The sequence below is a fragment of the Ilyonectria robusta genome, assembly GCF_021365365.1.
Source record: "Ilyonectria robusta strain PMI_751 chromosome Unknown BGZ61scaffold_22, whole genome shotgun sequence".
Classification (NCBI taxonomy): Eukaryota; Fungi; Ascomycota; class Sordariomycetes; order Hypocreales; family Nectriaceae; genus Ilyonectria; species Ilyonectria robusta.
In genome coordinates, this window is record NW_025764456.1 from 910,614 (window position 1) to 931,626 (window position 21,013).

Consider the following 21,013-nt stretch of genomic DNA (forward strand, 5'->3'; position numbering starts at 1 on the left):
CGCGAGTCGTTTGTCAGCTTCCTGGCTTTTTACCTACCCTAGACACCAGGCTGTCCATCTATCCGAGAACAAACACCAGTGATGCGTTTGAAACAGTCGATTGATTAGACTAAAATGATATTTCAATGAATGAAATAAAAAATTTCATTATATTTTACTCCTCTATTGAACTTGTGAGAATGCCAATGATTGGGTTTGGAGTGAGCTTCTTCGTTGGAATCACAAGACGAGTGCATCCACGTATGAGCCAGAAAGCGACATCGGACCAACGAGTTTACGCGTATGGAAATGGTTCCTGGATTGGAAAACTAAGTTGTTCTAGATTGCCCTACCTAGATTTTTTATCTGAGCCTTGAGCCGTGTGCTACATATCCCTTATAGGACCTGGACACCCCGATCTGTGCCGACGGCGGATCATTTAATCGCCCTCATCTCCACGCTCAGACACCTCACTTTTCAGCGGAGGCAAAGCAGGCTGGACTGCACCTCCGTGAGAACCCGAAGAAACGAAGAACAGGCTGCGTCGGCTAGCTATCGTGGCCCAATGTAGCACGCCTTACAGGGAGTGGACAGCCTCAAGTGGGGAAATATATCGCTCAGTATACCTGAACCGGGAGGCGGATTCGGATCCTAGTTGATAGCGCTGCCATGTGATGGAGCCAAGACTTGGATAAGCAAAATGTGAGGAATGATTCCGCGGCTAAGGCTGTAATGGCCATAAGGCTGAGCAACGAGCGGAAATAGAAAAACAGGACGACGTATGTCCCGGTGTTCTCGCAGCCTGATGCAATCCTCGCACCGCCAGATGTCAGGTCTCCAACTTCGCCATGGCTTCCCTCAACTCGCCCTTCAGACCTGACTTGCCAGCCTACTACGAGGAGCAGCAGGATGAAATACGCGGGCACTGGACTCCCAGCCAGCCTGGTAACCACCCGCCCGCCAACGAGCCGTTCATTGATGCCAGTTACACGAACCCAGCCCGACATGGAAACTCCGGCTACGAGCACTTTGGCCCTGCCAACACGGTCCAGTACGCAGCCCCGGGCCATCAACACGAACCAATATCCTACGACGGCTCCAAGAACAACCCGCCATCGGCGGTGCAGTCGCAGGCGAATCTGATCCTCGATAGACCAGCATATCACCGCTCGATAAAATGGCGACCGGGCCTCAAGAGCGTTCCATGGATGGGCCTCCTTGCCCTGCTGCTGACACTGGGATGCGGCGTGGGCATCGTCGTCGTCCTGATCTCGGCCAACGGCGTAGCAACAGACTCCTGGCCGTTCGAAGACCAGCCGATCCAAGTGGCCGTGGTGCTCGCCGTGCTGATCGCCGTGGGAAACGCCGGCCTTACAATGGCGTACAGCGAAGGCGTGACGCTGACGTGGTGGGTGAAGATGCTCAAGGGCGGAAACCTCAACGACAGCCACCGCTACTGGGCGCATGGGTCGAGCGCGTTCCAGTCCATCTTGGGCATTCACCATCTCAGCAAGATCACGTTTGTGTCCATCCTGCTTCTGCTGCTGATCGTCGACGGCCCGTTGCTGCAGCGAGCATCCGGCTTCGTCAGCGTGACCGAGACAGAGTCGAAAACGTTCACGGTACCTCTCTCCCAGGACCAGCTCAGCCAGCCGACGGCCTACTACATGACAAGAAGCCACTCGGTCAACGCATTGACGTCCAACTTCTCGCGGGTTGTGCAGGACTTCACGAGTCGCGCCGACATCAAGCTCGACCTGGCGGGTTGCGAAGGAACTTGCTCCGGCACCGTCATCGCGGCCGGCTTCGACGTTGGCTGTACCAGGGGCAGCACAGACTACAGCCTCAAATTGGATGCTGGAGAGACAGCTAGCATTGGATCCATTACTGTGTCAGCAAACGGCGCCTCAGATGCGGGAGTGCTCTATGTCAAGACCATGTATAAGGCGCAGCAGGCCCTGAACGGAAGTCTCATCAACACCAACTGCATCCTGCATAGCGCCAAAATAAAGTATCCCGTCACCGTCACCAACGGTACCTTGACGTTAGGAGGTTCGACATCTTCCGTCGACTTCATGGTCAACCGTACCGTTGAGTTACTATACCCGTATAGGGAGACTTCCGGACTAGGCAAGTTCTCATCTCTCCTTGGCGGAATTGCCTACGCGGCCGGTAGTATCTACGATAGCGACATTAATCTATACAACTCGGGAACTTTGGCCCTTCAAGGCGACGGGCCTATGATGTACACGTATATGAACTCGACCGACGACGCGCTGGGCACGAGCAATATGACCTGGGCCGACCCAACGCCTTTTGTCCTCGACGCAATCCGCGAGATGACGTTCCGCGCCGCCATCGCCTTCTCAGATCCCTCCTCTGAACAGAGCATCAAAGGAACCCAGCTGCGCACCACCACGAAATACACCCTCCACTCGCAGTTCCTTGCGGGCACGCTGGCCATTCTCGTCGCCGGCGTCCTCGCCGTCATGTGGCTGTTCTACGGTTTCTGGCTGCTGGGCCGCCGCGTGTCTATGAGCCCGCTGGAGATCGCCGCAGCCTTCCAGGCCCCCATTACTGCCGGCGCGGATTCCAATGCCGACGCGGCCCAGCTTGCGACCCAGGTTGGCAAGCGTCCGGCCAAATACGGCGCCATTCATTCGCACGACGGGACTCAGACGCTGGCTATTGCACAGCCTGATGTTGTATCATGGCCGACTAAAAGTCGTGACAGGGACCCTTGATTGGTCGTCGCAGCCGTTGCTGGCCATAAATGAGGGACACGAGGCTTAGTCTAAACAGAGTAGCTTTGACAGTGACGCCTTCCAATACAGTCTACCATCTATCTATTTCTCTATCTGGATCGGTCTCTATCTAAGCCTATTCAACCGACATACAATAGCCCCTTGAAAAACATCTCAAAGTCCATGAATTCCAACTCGCAGAAAGTTGTCGTCCTGCTCAATCCTCTCCCGAATAGGCCCCGCCTTCAACTCGTCCACGTCCCAGAGCGCCCACACGAACCGGCCATGCAGAAAGGCGGCCTCGTCCGAAGCAGCCCAAACTGCAAAGTCACCCGGAAGCCGGACTAAGTTAATGTTAGCATCTTCATTGTGTATTCCTTGTGGATGGACTCACTGTCGTCAAAGTCCCAGGGCAACTCGGTGTCGGCGCCCGTATCCCCTGCCGCTCCCTTCACAAGCTCAGTGTGGTGAACGCCAGGGTGGTAGGACACGACTTGCATGTCTGTTGGCTTTGTGTTTCTGGCGATCTGCTGGATTAGCATCGTGGCAGAGTTCTTCGTCGCCATGTAGTTTGGCCACGGTGCCGCGGCAGCATAATCATGGGCAGCTCCCGAAGACAGTAATAGTAGAGACTAGGCATATCAGTAAAGCTTCCTCGCAAGGAAAAATAATAAGGGGTAAACTTACGAGCTTTCGAGAGGAATCTCTGCCTTCCTGCTTATAGAATCTCTCTGTCATGTCCAGTGGAGCCTTGACATTGACGACGAACTCCTCCCACACCTTCTTAGTGCCGAGGCTGAGGATGGTATGCTCGGGCGACAATTTGGCGGCGTTCAAAACTAAGATGTCGACGAGAATGCCGTCCTTTCTCAGGCTCGACCAGAGCTTCTCGGTAGAAGCTTCATCAGCCACGTCGCATACGTACGCAAGTACCTCAGTTCCTGGATACTCGGTCAAGACCTGAGCCACGGCAGAGCCAAGGGCACTCTGGCGGCGACCGACGATAATCACGCGCGATGCCCCGGCCGCTGCAAACGACTTCGCAATGCTGAAGCCGATCCCCGTGGAGCCGCCGCCGACCAGCACCGTCCTGCCGGCTTGCGAGAGCTCAGGGCGCGATGTCGAGATGGCGGGATACGACTTGTTGTGGATAACGGTGGTGAAGAGGTGGCCGGAAGAGGACATGATGGCTATGAGGAATGTGAATGTAAAGATATGAGTTGAATTGTATTGCTGGATAGCTTATTCTGGAATTCTGGTGTAGATGTTGCTCTGAATCCAGACGACTGGATTCTTTTATACGCCGTTCAGCTTGTTGGCATCAATGACGAATCCTGCTGGGCCGTTTTAATTAATGTCACCATCTTTGAAATGCGCAAGATTCCCGCCGCGTACAAAATATCCGCCCGATTATTAAGGCCATCTCGCGCATCCCTGATTGTTCGAGTTCTGTGCCAAGGATCACCAAGTGTAGAGAGCCTCCAGCGGGTTTCTCGCGATCCTGCCGGCCAGAACTGGAATAGGCATTGCCGCGACTTGTGGGGCTTCGATAAAACCCGCCGACTTTCCGCAAACAACCCGCACGAAACCCGCACCATTTCCGCTTGGCTTCCGCATTATTAATTACGTCCATCTACACAGTTTTATCGTTATCGCCGATTGCTAAGAAATAACGTGGTGTCTTTGTTTCCCGCCGTCACCGTCCGATTTGTGAAGCATTTTCCCGCAATTCGTCCGCAATGGGGTCCGCCAAAAAGCCCAAGGCGTGCTGCGCTTGTACAGCTGGGAAACGACGCTGCGATAGGGCGCAACCGGTGTGTGGGCGCTGTGATGAAAAGGACGTTGAATGCCGATATCCGCCGACGAGACGGAGGAGGCATCAGGTGCAGGGGATTCAGGGACGCGTGCTGAATGAATCCCCCTGCAATGGCACGCATACGCAAGACGCTCCCGATAACTTGGTACCGGATGATGCATTCGACTTGGAGCAATGGACTGAACCCGTCGTGGACTGGGACGACCTGCTGCCTATACAACCGCAACTGGAGCCTTTAGGTGCCGACGTATCGCGAGAGCTCGTCTCCTTCGACGGCGCAGAGCTTTCTGTCATTTCAGCTCCTCTGACCAGCTCGTGGTTTCGTTATACAGGCTCCTGGGCCATTCATCACTCCCCCATTAGGACCCCTCCCTTCTCGGCCGCTGTCTTCGTCGACTATCGCCAGAACCTCGAATCTTGGCTGACACAATGGGTGACCGACGGCCAGAACCCCTTCATCCATCGTCAACTCTACGCCGACAGCGGGCTCCCGCAGTCTATGCGGGATGCTTACGCCACGATAGCGATACACGACAAAAAGACGCATCGAAACGAGAGTACGGTCTACCAAATCATGGAGGCTAACGCGGCTACTCTTCTTGGGTCTCAGGGCTCCTGTGGCGCTACCTTTGTTCTTGACACCCGGCAACACCTCGCCCGTACGCAGGCACTATTTATCTACCTCGCTCTCTCACTATTCTCTCCGTCCATCGGAGCACGCGCCCAGGCTGAGAGGAATATCCCCGTGTTTCACACCTGGGCTCAACAGCTATGGGAGTCAGCCAGCCACGATCCAGATCTGTCCGAGAACCCATCACCATGCAAGGTGCAAAGGGACGCCGTGGCAGACGCCAACTTTGACGGAGACCCAGCCCCGCGCCTCTGGAGGGCGTGGGTACTGGCAGAAAGCATCCGGAGGACCTGGCTACTGGGCACCATGACGGTGGGCATTTACATGACGCAGAAACAAGGCTGGTGCGAATGCAGCGGCGGAGCGAAGTTTACGATGCGGCGCGATATCTGGGCTGCCGAGTCGGCTGTGAGCTGGTCTCAAGCCGTGCGAAAGCAGGACCCGATGTTCGCCTTGAGCCTGGAATGCGGCCGCTTGTTGACGAGCGCTGCCGCGGCGATTGTGGATGAATTTGCGAGACATCTGTTGACGGTCATGTATGGGCTTGAGAGAGTCGAGAGTTGGAGTGCCAGGACGGCGGGAGACGGGGAGGTGGTGAGGGTGGTTTACTGAGATGGATAGCTGAGATGGATAACTGAGGAGTGTGATGTGAATTGAACTTCTTGTCCCTTGTCTCTTTTCCCTATCTTTTCTCACTTTTCCTTTCCTCTTACCCCTTTCCCCTTCCCAGCTAATCCCTGTCCGGCATATCGTGCTAGACGCCTTACAAACCACGCCGCCTGACCACCTACTCGGCGAATTTCGGCACGAGAAGCCATCGGAAAAGCACAATCTGAACCATGACTCCAACACGGCTTTTCCGACCCGAACAATCTCACCCAGCCTCCCTCTGTATTGGTGGAATGTCTCCAACACCACCGCGGCGCGTCTCCGCATTGGTGACACACCAACCACCGGCGGCCCTCACCGAGCTGCTTGGCAGTCCGTCTCGTTTCTGGTCCACTTCCCCAGACACTCTGATACTGGGTTCTTCCCCGCTTCCCCGCAAAGACTCCACGGAAAAGGACAATCAAATCAGATGCCCGTGATGGCGAGGCCGGGCCAGAGACTGATCTGAGCTCCTCCAAACAGGCCCCAACCGCCATGGTTAAGTTATAAAACCTTATGTCTCGACATATTTCATCTATTGACATGGGCTTTGCTTCTTCATCCTGAACACCCAGCATCTCTCTCTCTCTCTCTTTCTCTCCATCTCCCCTTGCCTGACTTACTCGGCTCGCAAGACACCACCTCGACACACCGCCCACCATGGCGATCCAAGAGCCATTGACCGTGGTTCCCTCCAACGACGACAAGCACCGCGACATCTCGCACGTCGAGACGCCCGACGATGACCAGTTCCAGAAGCTGCCCAAGATCGAAAAGGTCGACGAGTTTGGCGCCCATGCCAAGACCGACCCCAAAGAGATTGCCCTCGTCAAGAAGCTTGACTATTACATGCTGGTATGTCTCCTCCACTCACCCTTCATTCTCTGGCCTCGACCAACAATCAATCGCAGCCCATTCTCTGGGTCATGTATTTTTTCAACTTCCTCGACCGCAATGCCATGATCAGCGCCAGAATCAACAGCATGGAGGAGGACCTCGGTCTCAAAGGCACCGAGTACCAAACCTGCGTGTCCATCCTCTTCGTCGGATACCTCTGCGGCCAGATCCCCTCCAACATGATCCTCAACCGCGTCCGGCCCTCGTGGTACATGGCTGGTTTCTGCCTCGCCTGGTCCATCCTGTCTCTCCTCACCTACAAGGCCTCGAGCTATGAGAGCATGCTCGTCTGCCGCTTCCTGCTCGGAATCACCGAGGCGCCATTCTACCCTGGCGCTCTGTACATGATCTCCATGTTCTACACCCGCAAGGAGATTGCAACCCGCATGTCCATCTTCTACACAGGCAACATTCTCGCCAGCTCCTTCTCCGGCCTCATTGCGGCTGGTGTCTTTGCTGGGCTCGATGGCAAGATGGGTTTGGCTGGCTGGCGATGGTAAGATGACAACATTGGACGCGCTGCTTTCAAATGCTAATATTCTCCTCACAGGCTCTTCATCATCCAGGGCGCCGTGTCCATTCTCGTGGCCATCGTTGCCTTCTTCACCCTGCCCGATAGCCCGCTCCAGACCAGGTGGCTTACCCCCGAAGAGCGACAGCTCGCCCACAACCGAATTGTCATCGATACCACCGGCCGCCGTGAGGGTACGAGCGTCTGGGTTGGCCTTCGCGAAGCCGTCGTCGACTGGCGCACTTGGGTCTTCTGTCTCATGGACAACATGCATCTGTCGGCCAATGGATTCAAGAACTTCCTGCCCACCGTCATGAAGACCCTAGGATACAACTCTACCATTACTTTGGTCCTCACCGCTCCCCCATACATCTTTTCTGGGTTTGTCTCGATCGGCGTTGCCTGGTCTTCAGGCCGCCACAATGAGCGTACCTGGCACACCACCATCAGCAAGCTCGTTGCCATCGGTGGCTTTGTTCTGTCTGTCTGCACATTGAACGTCCCTGCTCGCTTCGTTGGCATCATGCTGTTCGTCGGTGCCTCGTATGGCGTGAACAACATCATCATCGGCTGGACTGCGAGTGTGCTCGGACAGACAGATGAGAAAAAGGCTGTCGCAATCGCCATGGCCAACACCTTCGGCAACATGGCCAGTATCTACACACCATACTTGTGGCCTGCGTCTGATGCGCCGCGCTATTTGAAGCCAATGATGGCCAGTGTTGGCTTCTCCGCGGGTGTCATCATCTGTGCCTGGATTCTGCGCATTGCTCTACAGAGGGAGAACAAGAAGATGAGGGAGCGAAACGAGGGAGAATCCAACTTCTATGTGTACTAGTCGGGCTGAACTTTGTGAGCCGTAGATAGTTTGAACAAGGCTTGCGCGGGAGTAGTTCACGCAAGTTGTAATCTTGACGAGAAATTAATGTCAAAGTCAAGCCAGGTCGCTTAATGTCAACTGAATAGCCCTCACCTTTCAATTCGTTTGGACATGTGACAGTCCTAAATTAGTGCCAATTATTACTAGAGGCTAGATTAGTCTCAGATGCAATTGTACTCAACTGATTACTTGCGAAAGACGGAGGACCATGACATACTGCTAGAGCTCACAAAACGATTGTTAAGTTCGTAAATGCCATGAGTTATCAGACTGGGGAGATGATATTCGATATTCTGTATGATGACGAGATGATCTGACGGGCGGGTTAAATACAGTGGCGATAGGCTAACTTTGGGATAGACAGCCAACTCTGGTATAGGCTATGGAATAACATTATGTATATCTATTTATGGCAAGTTGATGGAGCGGCACTAATCTAACTTCTGTCTGCTCGCTCAAGGTGAGCAAGTTGCCGGCACAAGGTCAAAAGATGGAGCGGCACAAGCTGCAGCATTTTCTCCTCTTCTGCCATTTGTCCCAGGATACCATTCCATTCTTCAAACGCCCCCACAGTCAAGGCACCCCTTAGATGAGGTCTCCCACCGGATAAGTGGGCAAAGCCGAGCTCTTTGTAGATACCCTCCCGGATGCCAAGAAAGCCATGATTGACAATAAACTCCTCGGCCGCCGACACTTTCTACTGCAGCCTTCGGACCTTCTCAAGCGTTGCCTCATCAAGTGGTCTCTTGGCTGCCAGAGAAAAGAGGTGTGACACAGTTTTGGGATAGATGACAGCCAAGCCATCAATAACAGCCGACAATATTGGGGTGTGCGGCTAATGTCACGTAAGTATTCACGCCGATGACCAGGCTATTAGTTACACCCGGGTAATTATATCTATGCTCAAATCAGCACCTTATTCCATAACCATCCAATAGTAGAGTCCCTCACATCATGATGGGAAGTGGGCTCCTATCAGCAACCAGGGTGTACCACTCGATGAGGTTGTCCTGCGTTGAGGCTGTGCCAAAATATCCCGATGCAAGCACCAAGCCCCGTTGTGCCCCAGCCTTGTGGGCATCATGCAACCACTCAATTTCCTCGTCAACGTTATTAATTAACATGCCGGTCATGATGGGGTAGTCCTCCCTATAGCCCGCGTCGTCTAGTCCTTGCGCACTCCAGAGATCATGTCGGACCGTTCTTGACCTGACAAGTGAATGGCCTCACCGGTTGAGCCCATTAGGACAAGACCTGTGATTTAGACTTGGCCACGTGCACAATGTGTGCAACTTGCGTTGGGACATCGATAGCGGGTTGTAACGCTGGAGCCTTGGTCTCGGCGTGGAAAGATGTTGGCACAGGGACAAACACGCCATCGGGAGGAGTTGAGGACATCATGTTTCTTCTTTGGCACTAATTATTGATCTAGTCGTAGTCAATTGGGAATCTTGATCGAACAATTGATAATCATATATAAAGTAGTACTTGTTGAATATTAGACATGGCCAATTCAATAAACGTACGACAGGATACATAAGTTAGAGGTCTCATCCTCCGCTTCCAGCCCGCTTCTTTTCAATCCCAGCCCACGCATCGGCTCGGCTCGGCTCCCTGCAACGGAGATGCGGCGGGACCTGGAGTTAAATCCGGGTAGAAAGCCGCGATTCTGGCCTTCGGATAAGCGAGATCGGATAACTCGCGACAGACTCATGTCCTTGGAAGAATCTTGTGGCTGGGTTCTTATAAAATCACAGCGGAAAATTCGTATCGATTGTGTCTATTCTGCGGGGTAATACCAAACGGGAGTGATACACATCATCTGCAACTATGTCGTCTGGTCGATACTTCAAGCTTAATTCGGGGTTTTCAATTCCCGCCGTCGGGCTGGGTACTTGGGTGCGACTTGCAGATGTGCACAATATTTATGAATTCGTGCTAACCTGCACCAGCAATCGGGTCCCAACGAGGTCTCTCGGGCTGTCGAGTTCGCTCTGAAGCATGGCTACCGTCACATCGACGCAGCAGCAGTTTACGACAACGAGCAGGAAGTCGGCGCTGGCATCAAAGCGTCAGGCATCCCGCGCAGCGAGATCTTCCTGACTTCCAAGCTCTGGAACACGCATCACAAGGGTTCGGATGTCGAAGAGGCTCTGGACCAGTCCCTCGAGGATCTGGGAACTGACTACGTCGACCTCTACTTGATCCACTGGCCCGTGTCTTTTGTGAAGCCGGCGGAGAAAACGCTCCGCTTTCCAATTGACCCCTCAGATGAGGGTGTTCACGTCATCGACGTTCCTATCGAGGAGACGTGGAAAGCTCTGGAGGCCCTCGTAAAGAAGGGCAAGATCAAGAGCATCGGAGTTAGTAATTTTACTCAACAAAAGATTGAGGAAATTCTCAAGTTGTGAGTATTATCCCCAGCGCTAGATTGAGATGACAACTAACGAGCCTCGTAGCGCTGAAATCAAGCCTGTGGTTAACCAAATCGAAGCCCACCCCTACCTGCAACAGCCTGGTCTGCTAGAGTGGTCAAAGAAGAATGACATCCTAATCACGGCATACAGCCCTTCGGGTAACAACATCTACGGTCTCCCCAAGGCCATAGACGACCCGACGATTATTGCCATCGCCAAGGAGCTCGGCAAGCAGCCAGCTCAAATCCTCATCCAGTGGGCGGTTCAGCGCGGGACCGTCGTGCTTCCCAAGTCCGTAACGCCGTCTCGCATCGCCGAGAATTTTGAAGACTTTGAGCTTCCGGACGCCGCGTTTAAGCGCATCAACGCGTTGGACAGAACGCATAGATATAATGTCCCGTTGCGGCTAGGCGTGAATGTGTTTGGCGAGCACGATGAGGCGACATTGAAGAAGGCTCGACAGGATTGGATTGCCGCGCAAAGGGCACTCAAGGCAGCGAAATAAGATAGATTGTGCCTATTATAGAAGCAGTACTTAAGACTATAGATATTAAGCTCGATTCACTTTCAACCATCTAAGGTCCCGAACGTCCTGGCCGTTGGTGATACGCTGCACCTCGGCAGCCCAGTAGTTAGGCCGCGGACTGTTATTTCCAATAATCCAGGCTCTGCTGCATGCATATTTCGTCACAATCCTCGTACGTTCATGTGGTTTCCCCGCTCCAGGTCCCGACGTCGGAGCCGGTTGCGACTCGGATGAGACGCCGCATCGGACGGCCCGGTGGCATATCCGACCCGGCCAAATCCGCCCCGAGAGTCCATCCTCCGTTCACATTCATCGGGCATCCAAAACATCTCCATCATTTATAACCAAAAGGCCGGCTGTCTTGGGTGCGGCAACTCTCGTTAGACGACATTCTGTTGCCAAGGCACGATCCAAAATGGGCAAGATCGCCACGATTGAGTATTTCCGCGTACCCCCGCGTTGGTTGTTTGTCAAAATCACCGACGACGCTGGGAACGTGGGCTGGGGAGAGGCTTCGTTAGAGGGCCACACACAGGCTGTCGAAGGATGTCTAGATGCCTGGATCGCCCAGTACACGGGCATGGAGGCCAAGTGAGTGCATCCCGGCCATCGCGGCTGTTTTTCGGGCGCGTCGTCTTACGAGATATAGTGACATTGAGCAAATATGGCAAAAGTCCTGGCGCATGGGCTTCTACAGAGGCGGGCCCGTGTTTATGAGCGCCCTGGCTGGAATTGACATCGCGCTTTGGGATCTCAAAGGTGAGTTCGAAATGAGTGCGTGGTGTTTCACAGTCAATTGACACCCATTCAGCTAGAAAGCTCGGCGTGCCAATCTACGAACTACTGGGTGGCAAGGTCCGAGACACGCTCAAGGTGTATGCATGGATCGGTGGTGATCGGCCTGCAGATATTGAGGCTCAAGCGTAAGTCACGAGAAGCTCGTCTTCTGGCAGTACTAACAATTGCGTCTAGACTCTCGCGCAAGGCCCAAGGCTTCACTGCCGTCAAGATGAACGGCACTGAAGACCTCGGCTGGCTTGACTCGCCATCCGCACTCGATGATTGTATCGAGCGAGTCAAAATCGTAAAGGCCGCTGGCATGGACGCCGGCGTTGACTTCCACGGCCGCGTGCACAAGCCCATGGCCAAGCAGCTTGCGGCTCTGCTCGCGCCTCACCGGCCCATGTTCATTGAAGAGCCCCTGCTTTCGGAGCACCTCGAGGGAATCAAGGCCTTCGCACAGGCCGTTACATCGCCGATTGCCCTGGGTGAGCGGCTGCATAGCCGGTGGGACGTTAAGCCGTTCCTCGAAGCGGCGTGTGTCGACATTCTGCAGCCGGACATTTCGCACGTGGGCGGCATCTCGGAAATGAGGCGCATCGCGGCCATGGCAGAGGCATACGACGTCGCTCTTGCGCCGCATTGCCCACTGGGGCCTATTGCCCTGGCAGCTAACATCCAGGTCGACGCGGCGACGCCCAACTTTGCGATCCAGGAGATGAGTCTCGGCATCCACTACAACACGGGCGGCCACGACTTGCTGTCCTACATCACGAACCCCGAGATCTGGGACGTCAAGGACGGTTACATCAAGCTCATGACGGGGCCCGGACTGGGAATCGACGTTGATGAGGCCAAGATCCGCGAGCTCAGCAAGAACGCGGAGCCGTGGGTGAGTCCGGGGTTCGTCGGGCCAGGGGGAGAGTGGCGAGAATGGTAGAGGATGTCACACACCAAACGATCACTCTACTTCAATCTACCCTAGACTAGACTAGACTGGACTAGACTCTAAAGAAATAAACTCGTACAAGCGATCCAATCCGTGTCCTTTCAAGTGACAACCCCGGATTCTCTCTCTCGGGCCGCATTCGTTACCCCGCTGGAGATCCGATGCGCCGGCGGAAAAGCACCACGTACAAAACAGATCGACTCCGCACCACCCACTCAGCCGAAAGCCTTTTCCGACTCCTTTTCCATCTCCCCCAGCTTGCTCAGCGGTCGCTTCGCTCAGGGATAGACACAACTATGGATACTGACGACCGCTCCAGCGTGCACCGCGAGGATCCGGGGGCCAGCGAGCACGAGTACGGCACCAGCAATGATGACAATCATGAGGAACCGCCGGCCAAGACGCGAAAGTCGCCTCATGTGAGGAGCCGGGCCAGCAGGGCCTGTGATCGCTGCAAGGCGTGAGTCTTCCCCTTCCACGTCTTGGAATTCCTTCGTGCCGTGTATAAGTGGTTCTGGTTCTCGAGGTTCTGGCTCGTTTGATAGTACAGGGTACCCGGAGTTGGCCGGTGAGGATATGTGCGTGGATGGATACGTCGACGCCTCGAATCGCCACAGGATTGCATTGGGGCTGTTGGTGCTCTTGGTGCTGTTGCTAACGTCTCTCAGTCGCAAGACGCGCTGCTCTGGAAAGTACCCCTGTGCTGTTTGCTCCCGTCTTCGACTTCAATGCAAGTATACAGCGTCATATCGCCGGGGACGCCTCCCGTCCATTGAGATGGACACCGAGGAGACAGCCAACGCGCCGCGCGCCACAGAACAGCAGCTCAGTGGCGCGGCCATCAGAGACCAGACGCATGTACACCAGCCGGATGAGCACATTCCTAGCCCCGTCTCCATTGAGCACCAGGCCCTCGAGCCTCCCAAAGGCCCCCGTGGCATCTCAACGACGCTGTCCTCTCGTAACTCTCCAGAGCCGGCACAGGTTGATCTGCAAGGCCACTATGTCGGCCCTGCCTCTGGAGCTTCATTTCTGCTGCGGATTCAGAGGAAGCTGAAGCAGCAGGGGCCTACAACACCGTCAGACTCATCCATCTTTACCTTTGGTGACTTGCCGCTTCCCCAGTTTGACCCTCGGTTCCTGATACTCCCGCCGCGGTCTGAGGCCGATTCATTGGTCTGTAGGTACTTCGAGTTCGCATCAGCGACTCACAGATTCCTGCATCGTCCAACCGTGGAAACATGGCTCCAGGAGCTCTACGACACTCACGGCACCATGCAAGAGCAGTCTGCGGCGCGAAGCAGGACCGCCGTACTGTTCATGGTGTTTGCCCATGCCGAGAACTTCCCCAAGTCAAAGGCAGGCACCGTCCTACCAACTACAAGGTTTTAACCCCATTGCATTGTATCTGTCACTATTGCTAACGATATTCATCCAGTGCACGCTTCTTTTCCGCCGCTGAAGATCAGTTGTCTGCTGAAAAAGGCGCCATCCGTCTCACTAGTGTCCAGGCGAGACTGGCACAGTGCATCTATCTCTTATCTCATTCACGACTCAACCACTGCTGGAGTCTGTTTGGGACTACCGCTCATCTGATGCTCGCACTGGGGATTCATCGCAAGTCTCGAGTTGACGTGAATAGTGTTGTCGATCACGTTGACTTGGAGTGCCGCAAACGGACTTTCTGGTGTGCTTACAATCTCGACACCTATCTCAGTTCTGCCCTTGGAAGGCCGCGGACATTTCACGATGATGACATCGACCAAGAATTACCTCTTTGCGTCGATGATTATCGACTGGCTCGTGGTCAATTGTCATCGCTGTCAACCTCCAGTCTCCAGTCTGTCATGTCTGGGTCTATAGCCCACATAAAGTAAGTCACAAGACACAATTCACTCGGCTTCCACTCATGCATACAGGCTCTCGAGCATCGTGGCCAATATTCTCCGCGATTTCTACGGCATCCGCCCACCATCCACCGAGAGCCAGTACAAACTTGCTGCCAAGTATTCAAAGGAGATCGACGAATGGCGCAGCAACCTCGCCTATCTCGTCGACACGACTGGGATCGACCCGTCTCTCCTTCAGCCAATATTCCTTCGCCAGAGAAACGTCCTCAACCTCGCATGTTGGCACGCGCGGATCTTGATTCACCGACCTTTTCTCCTCCGAAACTTTGCCAGCCTGGCAAACCTGGGAGCGCCTAGGCGTGGTACCGCTAACCACAATCAACGCTTGACGAACGAGCATGCTCAGGCCTGTCTCGTCGCCGCAATGAACATTGTGGGCAAAATCGATGAGCTGAGCGCAGGCGGACAGCTGTATAATACTTTTTGGGTATGTTTCTCATATTTTTGCACAAGATGTTGAGGTTTTAAGGCTGACATGAGAAGTTCTCGCATTACTTTGCATTCTGTGCCGTCGTGATACTCTATGTCTTCGCCATCCAACAACGGAATGCACCGCCAGAGACTTACCTCCCTGCATTTCACGCCGCAACCAAATGCCAACTCCAGATTACGTCAATTGCTATTAGCGGGTCGCTCGCCCATCGCTACGGCGTTGTTCTCCAGGAGCTGCGGGCAGAGCTTCTGCGTCATAATGCTCATCTCTTTGCATTGACTGCTGAACAAGATGACGGCACCGGGCTGGACATGCAGGGCGGACATTTGAACCTGGAGCGCTTCGGAAACGCAGGCCTCGTCGATTTGCAAGCAGGGCACATGGGCCTTGATTCCGGTTCCGGGAACGTCGGCGGCCAGTTGTCAATTGGCCAGGATGATGGGTTGGGATTTGCGGATGGCAGCCCAGGAAGTTCAATCATTCAGATGACTGGCTGGGGACAATTTGATTCTTTGGTGAGTAGCCTTATTTTGCACTGGCATTCCCCATGCAGGGCAAAATTTACTAACCTACTCAATAACAGGTTACCGGAGGTATGGGTGATCTACAGTCAATTCTTGGTGTTGGAGAGTTGGAAGGCTGGAATATTGGTCTCGGCGAGGAAATACACAACGCTCTTTAGCTTGCTATCAGTGAGCGTACGTAGGGTAGTAAATTGAGCAAAATACTTGGTCTCGTATTACTTAAACTCAAAGGTTTCACTGGATGGATCAATGGAGCTTGTTGAAAAGACTGAGCGTATATACTACATCCATCTAAGCCATGGGCATGGAACTCCTCCTTTGCCTCGCTAGCCTACCAATTCTTTAACAAATCTTACTACTAAAGACAATTTGAGTCAGCCTTAGACATGGTTCCATGGAACATCAAGTTGAGGCGCTCGGTGAAATGCCGAGCCGTCAAATTCCATCATTCAACAGCCCAAACACCACTTTTTCCTCCCTATACCCGTGCCCATGTCCATGTTATCCGACCGGCTTGCCGATCCGGCGGCAGAGCGCATGATGAGATCCAAGCTAGTCGGATCCGGGGATGCAGCGGCGACTCATCCCTGCTCGGCAATCCTTATTCTTCCTTGGTGGCTTTTCCGCTCCTTTTCCGTCCGCCATCCGATCTGCACCGCCCTCCTTGCTCTCCCGGCTGCTTCGGGGAATGCTCAGCCATTGGCCTTCTTAAATGAGCCAGTGAGATTTAATCCGGTATCATTTCGGTGTGCATTGAGACTCTGCCGGTGACAGTAACCATTCTGTCCACACTCTACTCTCCATTTTCAACATGATGGCATCAGTCACCTCAAGCATCTTGGGCCAAGCCCCTAGCTTGGATGCCACAGAGCCAACAGAAGCCACTGCGAGCATAGAGCCCGAGAAGATCAACAGCATCAACGAGTTCCTGATTTTCCAGGCTCAGAGCATTCCGGATACCCCTCTCATTGCCTATCCCAGCTCCAAATTAGGCGCATCCGACTTTGTGGATTATACCGCAAAACAACTCGATGACTTTGCAGACAGTGCCGCAAAGGCACTTACCAGCCAAGGGCTAAAGCCCACGGTCAGACACTCATTCCCATATCAATTTACCGTGCTAATACTGTCTTAGAAGCTGCGGAGCAGCAAGGCTGAGGTCGTCGGTATTTTGGGGCCGTCGAACCTTGACTACATCGTCAATCTCCTCGCCCTCTCACGAATGGGTTTCTCGGTTATGTTCCTCTCTACCCGTCTACCATCTGAGGCCTACATCTCGTTGCTTGAGAAGACCGAGTGCACTCGAATTATCGTAGCACCAAATCTCGAGCTTGTTGCTCAGAGTATCCAAGAATCTTACCCAGTTCAGAGCTTTTCGTTGATCTCTCAATCGGTCTGGTCTCACAACGCATCATATTCAACACGGTTCAAGCGCCAGACAGAGTTGATTGACGAAGAAAATACTGTTTCGTTTATTGTGCATTCGTCCGGAAGCACCGGCCTACCAAAACCGATCTACCAGACTCACAGACAATGCCTCAGCAACTACGCCACAGGCAGTGGGATGCGCGCTTTTGTGACGCTTCCCCTTTTCCATAACCATGGACTGTCAACTATGTTCCGTGGCATGGTCACTGGAAAACGTACCGCGGTGTACAACGCCAACTTGCCTTTAACAAATGGACACCTCGTTGCAGCCATGAACGCTGCCAACTTTGAGAGCTTCCACTGCGTGCCTTACGCCCTCAAAGTATTGGCCGAGACACCAGAAGGTATCGCAGAGCTGGCAAAGGCCAAACTGGTCCTCTTTGGTGGAAGCAGTTGTCCAGATGACTTGGGAGACCTTCTGGTGCAAAACGGTGTGAACATCGTATCCCACTATGGCGCGTACGTAACAAATCATGACACGACTGAAACACCGGCTAACATCTCTCAGCACCGAAATGGGTCAGCTTATGACGTCTCTTAGAGACCCCGACACAGATAAAGCATGGAATTATGTTCGTCCGTTGATCAAGACGAAGCCATACCTCCTATTTGATGAGGTCACCACCGACATTTTCGAGCTTGTGGTTCTGGATGGCCTTCCAACCAAGACTACCTCCAACTCAGATGATCCACCCAACTCATTCCGCACCCGAGATACCTTTATCAAGCACTCAACCATTCCTGATGCGTGGAAATACCTGGGTCGCCTGGATGACCGTGTCACGCTATTCAATGGTGAAAAGGTCTTACCTGTACCGTACGAGCATCGCATTCGCCAGAGTGAGCTCGTGCAAGAGTGTCTCGTCTTTGGTGTTGGCAAAGCATTCCCAGGACTCCTTATCATCCCCGGCGACCATGCCGTTGGCAAGACAACTCCGGAGCTTCTCGATATCCTCTGGCCGACAATCCAAGATGCCAACGAAAGAGCCGAGCAGTTTGGTCGCATCTCTCGTGAGATGGTCGAGATACTGCCGATCGGCACTGAGTATCCTCGCACGGATAAGGGGACTGTCATCCGCGCCGCCTGCTACAGGCATTTCGAAACCATCATTGAGGAGACGTATCAGAAGTTTGAGTCTCCTGGTAACGCTGACCGCCTGGCGCTAGAGATGCCTGAGCTCAAAGAATACCTGCTGAAATTACTTGCCGAGCGCGTTGGCGTTGCAAATCTCACCGACGAGATGGATTTCTTCGCCGCTGGCCTCGACAGCTTGCAAGCCATCACAACCCGTGCCTACATCGTCCGCGAGCTCGATCTAGGCGGCAAGATTCCCGGCCAAAACGTCGTCTTCGAGCATCCCAGCGTTTTACAGTTAACGGCCCATCTCTACTCACTTAGAAAGGGATCAACGGTCCAAGAAAAGACCGAGACGGAGATTATGCAAGACCTCGTCTCCAAGTATTCTTTGTTTGAGCCATTCAAGCGTGGTGAGCAAGTTCCTGATGGTGAGGTTGTTGTGAGTTGTCTCCTGAAAGATAGTTCACTTGAAGCGATGTACTGACGAAAACCGGCAGCTTCTCACCGGCGCGACCGGATCACTCGGCGCTCATATTCTGTCTCAACTGATTGCTCTCCCACGAGTGCGCCATGTGTATTGCCTCGTTCGTGCCTCCTCGCCTTCAGCTGCTCAGGAGCGTGTACTTGATTCGCTAAAGTCCCGCGGCCTTACTCCCCACCACAGCGCAGCACATGAGCGTATTATCTCGTCTCTAACAGCGGGCGGTTTGTCTTCATATCATCACTCTGCAAAGTTCACGGCCCTCCCTGCCGACCTCAGTCTCCCTGATCTCGGCCTCGGTAAGGATGCTTATGATGCGATCCGTTCTACCCTAACATCTGTGATTCACTCTGCATGGGCTGTCAACTTTACTCTCACAGTCAGGAGTTTTGAGGGCCAGCATATTGCTGGTCTCCGAAACCTCCTGGATCTCTGTTTGTCTGTTCCTTTCAGTCGCCCAGCTCGCCTTTCCTTCATCTCTTCCATTTCTGCAGCTGCAGGGACTCCGTCACCAGGTCGAGTCCTCGAGACTCTAGTCAAAGATCCTGCGCATGCTCAGAATATGGGTTATGCTCGCAGCAAGTGGGTGGCAGAACATATCGTCAATTCTGCTGCAGTGGCAACAGGAATAGAAGCACGCGTGCTGCGTTCCGGACAAATTATCGGAGATTCTGCCATGGGCTTATGGAACCCAACAGAAGCGATTCCACTGATGTTCCGCGCGGCCACTACGCTTGGCGCCCTTCCTGCTCTAGATGAGAAGCCCTCGTGGCTTCCAGTTGACAAATCCGCCCAAGCTGTTCTCGAGCTCAGCGGGTTGGCTGGTTCTGGAGATCAAACAGCGGGATATTTCCAGATACGAGACGACTCAGACGTCGTTTACCATTTACAGAATCCTGTAACAGTCCGCTGGACGGAAGATGTTCTTCCAGAATTGGAGGCTGCTGGGCTCCAATTTGAGATTGTTCCACAGCGGGAATGGGTGCAGCGGCTGCGAGACGGCGAGCAAGACCCAATACTAAACCCAACTGTTAAGTTGCTTGACTTTTTTACCGAGAAATACGATAACGACAAGCCAGGCCGGGGAGGTTTGGTGTTTGAGACGAGTGAAACCGAGAAGAGAAGTAGCGCGATTCAAGATGGATACGATGTAGTTACTAGTGGGCTGCTTGCAAAGTGCGTAGCGAGCTGGAAGAAGCATTGGGTCTAAGCGATTAGGCGGGTCAGCATTGTTCAAGTCAGGATTTTCGTTAGGCTTCGTTTGTGTTTTAAGAAGGTACAATTTTTGGTTGCAATGAGACACTGTCTATTGATGCATTTCTATCGAAGCCTCAACATCTTTTCACTCTTTCCATCCATCGCCAGCTCCAAGCATCCAGTTCAGTCCGACAAGCTGCAGCTGATTTTTCTCAATGAACGTCGCAGGTTCGAAGGATCGTCTCTGTACAAATTCCTCACCACCTACATCCTCTTTGGCCAGGCTGAGGCCAACAGGCTCTCGGAAGAGTAGGAATAGGTATCGATGAGGTTTCGAGCTATTTTTTATTCTAGTTAGTATTTGATGCATACCAATAGCTCTCAATCATTCTGGGAATAAAGAAAGGAACCTGGAGGGAATTTAACATACTCGTCCTTTGGGCCTGGCCCGAGATACTCGGTCAAGGCATCCTTAGTCTGGGTGGCTGTTTGAACTTCTCCACCAGCAACTTGCAGCCCGGGAAGAACCCAGTGACGCCAGAAGGCGAACTTTGGATCATCGGGTGTTGGTGCGTCAGGGTCAACGAGGAGGAGCAGGTACGATGCTTGCGACGTAGCACCAACCTAGACGATTTAAGCATCCTCTGTAGGGAATATTCTAATAGCGCGACTCACCTCTGCGCTGAAGCTAATACTCGGAGCTGATTTGCATTCGCTAGAGCGGAACAAGTTGCCTAATTCGAGGGATCTTCTATTAAATTTCACACTCAGCTCGGTTGTGGGCTTGAAATCTTGTGGAATGATGCTTGCGGCGGAACCAGGGACCAGCTTTGCCTGTTCCAAGGAGCTCGCCAAGGCTTGTGCCAGGTCTTCGAGAGCCATATTGCGGAAAGGATAAAGTGTTCTGGATAATGGTTGGGAGCCGCTTGACCAGGGTGAAATATTGCACTAATAATAGGCTTTTCTCTGGCACGAGTCTCGAGGGGACTGAGACGAAATGGTCTACATTCCAGCGTAGTTATAGCAGGTCTCAAAACCAGGGTCGTTTCTGGCATCTCGTGTTGACTGGTGGAATATTTCTTCGTCTTTTTCTCCGTATCATCGAACGAGCAGCCAAGACAACCCCGCACTTGCATTCTCTCCATGTTCGCCAAGAACAAGTTAAACTGCGACTTTAATACCGC

The 21,013-nt window shown here is 53.4% G+C and overlaps 9 protein-coding genes across 9 annotated transcripts; 7 read left to right on the forward strand and 2 right to left on the reverse strand.

Annotated features, from left to right (window-relative positions):
* Nucleotides 1-1,018: 1,018 nt before the first annotated feature.
* BGZ61DRAFT_459371 (uncharacterized protein) lies at nt 1,019-2,809 on the forward strand. Its single transcript, XM_046246900.1, has one exon. It carries the CDS (start codon nt 1,188-1,190, stop codon nt 2,721-2,723), a length of 1,536 nt encoding a protein of 511 aa, XP_046099453.1. The 5' UTR covers nt 1,019-1,187; the 3' UTR covers nt 2,724-2,809.
* An 88-nt stretch (nt 2,810-2,897) lies between these two features.
* On the reverse strand, nt 2,898-3,908 carry BGZ61DRAFT_497604 (putative short-chain dehydrogenase; the record flags this gene model as incomplete). The annotated part of the gene is made up of 3 exons (XM_046251181.1): nt 2,898-3,067; nt 3,118-3,355; nt 3,411-3,908. The coding sequence occupies 3 exons, from the start codon at nt 3,906-3,908 to the stop codon at nt 2,898-2,900; spliced, it is 906 nt and encodes a 301-aa protein (XP_046099454.1).
* A 453-nt stretch (nt 3,909-4,361) lies between these two features.
* BGZ61DRAFT_459372 (uncharacterized protein) lies at nt 4,362-5,834 on the forward strand. Its single transcript, XM_046246901.1, has one exon. It carries the CDS (start codon nt 4,463-4,465, stop codon nt 5,780-5,782), a length of 1,320 nt encoding a protein of 439 aa, XP_046099455.1. The 5' UTR covers nt 4,362-4,462; the 3' UTR covers nt 5,783-5,834.
* A 644-nt stretch (nt 5,835-6,478) lies between these two features.
* Nucleotides 6,479-8,064, forward strand: BGZ61DRAFT_362335 (major facilitator superfamily domain-containing protein; the record flags this gene model as incomplete). The annotated part of the gene is made up of 3 exons (XM_046241352.1): nt 6,479-6,673; nt 6,730-7,211; nt 7,266-8,064. The coding sequence occupies 3 exons, from the start codon at nt 6,479-6,481 to the stop codon at nt 8,062-8,064; spliced, it is 1,476 nt and encodes a 491-aa protein (XP_046099456.1).
* A 1,735-nt stretch (nt 8,065-9,799) lies between these two features.
* Nucleotides 9,800-11,155, forward strand: BGZ61DRAFT_428397 (aldehyde reductase). The gene is made up of 3 exons (XM_046243750.1): nt 9,800-10,005; nt 10,059-10,513; nt 10,566-11,155. Exons 1-3 carry the CDS (start codon nt 9,937-9,939, stop codon nt 11,026-11,028), a joined length of 987 nt encoding a protein of 328 aa, XP_046099457.1. The 5' UTR covers nt 9,800-9,936; the 3' UTR covers nt 11,029-11,155.
* Nucleotides 11,156-11,270: 115 nt separating this feature from the next.
* BGZ61DRAFT_508993 (enolase C-terminal domain-like protein) lies at nt 11,271-12,864 on the forward strand. The gene is made up of 4 exons (XM_046251985.1): nt 11,271-11,640; nt 11,699-11,808; nt 11,861-11,972; nt 12,022-12,864. The coding sequence occupies exons 1-4, from the start codon at nt 11,465-11,467 to the stop codon at nt 12,767-12,769; spliced, it is 1,146 nt and encodes a 381-aa protein (XP_046099458.1). The 5' UTR covers nt 11,271-11,464; the 3' UTR covers nt 12,770-12,864.
* A 217-nt stretch (nt 12,865-13,081) lies between these two features.
* On the forward strand, nt 13,082-15,881 carry BGZ61DRAFT_398584 (fungal-specific transcription factor domain-containing protein). Its single transcript, XM_046242998.1, has 6 exons — nt 13,082-13,238; nt 13,447-14,163; nt 14,217-14,651; nt 14,698-15,115; nt 15,172-15,636; nt 15,705-15,881. Exons 2-6 carry the CDS (start codon nt 13,556-13,558, stop codon nt 15,801-15,803), a joined length of 2,025 nt encoding a protein of 674 aa, XP_046099459.1. The 5' UTR covers nt 13,082-13,238; nt 13,447-13,555; the 3' UTR covers nt 15,804-15,881.
* Nucleotides 15,882-16,456: 575 nt separating this feature from the next.
* On the forward strand, nt 16,457-19,842 carry BGZ61DRAFT_482807 (uncharacterized protein; the record flags this gene model as incomplete). The annotated part of the gene is made up of 4 exons (XM_046249427.1): nt 16,457-16,732; nt 16,781-17,532; nt 17,582-18,590; nt 18,649-19,842. 4 exons carry the CDS (start codon nt 16,457-16,459, stop codon nt 19,840-19,842), a joined length of 3,231 nt encoding a protein of 1,076 aa, XP_046099460.1.
* Nucleotides 19,843-19,974: 132 nt separating this feature from the next.
* Nucleotides 19,975-20,797, reverse strand: BGZ61DRAFT_428405 (phosphatidylethanolamine-binding protein; the record flags this gene model as incomplete). Its single annotated transcript, XM_046243751.1, has 3 exons — nt 20,505-20,797; nt 20,260-20,453; nt 19,975-20,167 (listed from the first exon to the last, which is right to left on the reverse strand). Exons 1-3 carry the CDS (start codon nt 20,709-20,711, stop codon nt 19,975-19,977), a joined length of 594 nt encoding a protein of 197 aa, XP_046099461.1. The 5' UTR covers nt 20,712-20,797.
* Nucleotides 20,798-21,013: the final 216 nt, after the last annotated feature.

Excerpts from the sequence above, each read along its gene's own strand:
- BGZ61DRAFT_508993 (XM_046251985.1), top strand. The coding sequence starts at position 11,465 with ATGGGCAAGATCGCCACGATTGAGTATTTCCGCGTACCCCCGCGTTGG. Across the intron at positions 11,641-11,698 it reads TACACGGGCATGGAGGCCAA|TGACATTGAGCAAATATGGC; the intron begins GTGAGTGCATCC and ends TACGAGATATAG. Across the intron at positions 11,809-11,860 it reads CGCGCTTTGGGATCTCAAAG|CTAGAAAGCTCGGCGTGCCA; the intron begins GTGAGTTCGAAA and ends ACACCCATTCAG.
- BGZ61DRAFT_459371 (XM_046246900.1), top strand. The coding sequence starts at position 1,188 with ATGGGCCTCCTTGCCCTGCTGCTGACACTGGGATGCGGCGTGGGCATC.
- BGZ61DRAFT_398584 (XM_046242998.1), top strand. The coding sequence starts at position 13,556 with ATGGACACCGAGGAGACAGCCAACGCGCCGCGCGCCACAGAACAGCAG. Across the intron at positions 14,164-14,216 it reads ACCGTCCTACCAACTACAAG|TGCACGCTTCTTTTCCGCCG; the intron begins GTTTTAACCCCA and ends ATATTCATCCAG. Across the intron at positions 15,116-15,171 it reads AGCTGTATAATACTTTTTGG|TTCTCGCATTACTTTGCATT; the intron begins GTATGTTTCTCA and ends TGACATGAGAAG.
- BGZ61DRAFT_459372 (XM_046246901.1), top strand. The coding sequence starts at position 4,463 with ATGGGGTCCGCCAAAAAGCCCAAGGCGTGCTGCGCTTGTACAGCTGGG.
- BGZ61DRAFT_428397 (XM_046243750.1), top strand. The coding sequence starts at position 9,937 with ATGTCGTCTGGTCGATACTTCAAGCTTAATTCGGGGTTTTCAATTCCC. Across the intron at positions 10,006-10,058 it reads CCGTCGGGCTGGGTACTTGG|CAATCGGGTCCCAACGAGGT; the intron begins GTGCGACTTGCA and ends AACCTGCACCAG. Across the intron at positions 10,514-10,565 it reads ATTGAGGAAATTCTCAAGTT|CGCTGAAATCAAGCCTGTGG; the intron begins GTGAGTATTATC and ends CGAGCCTCGTAG.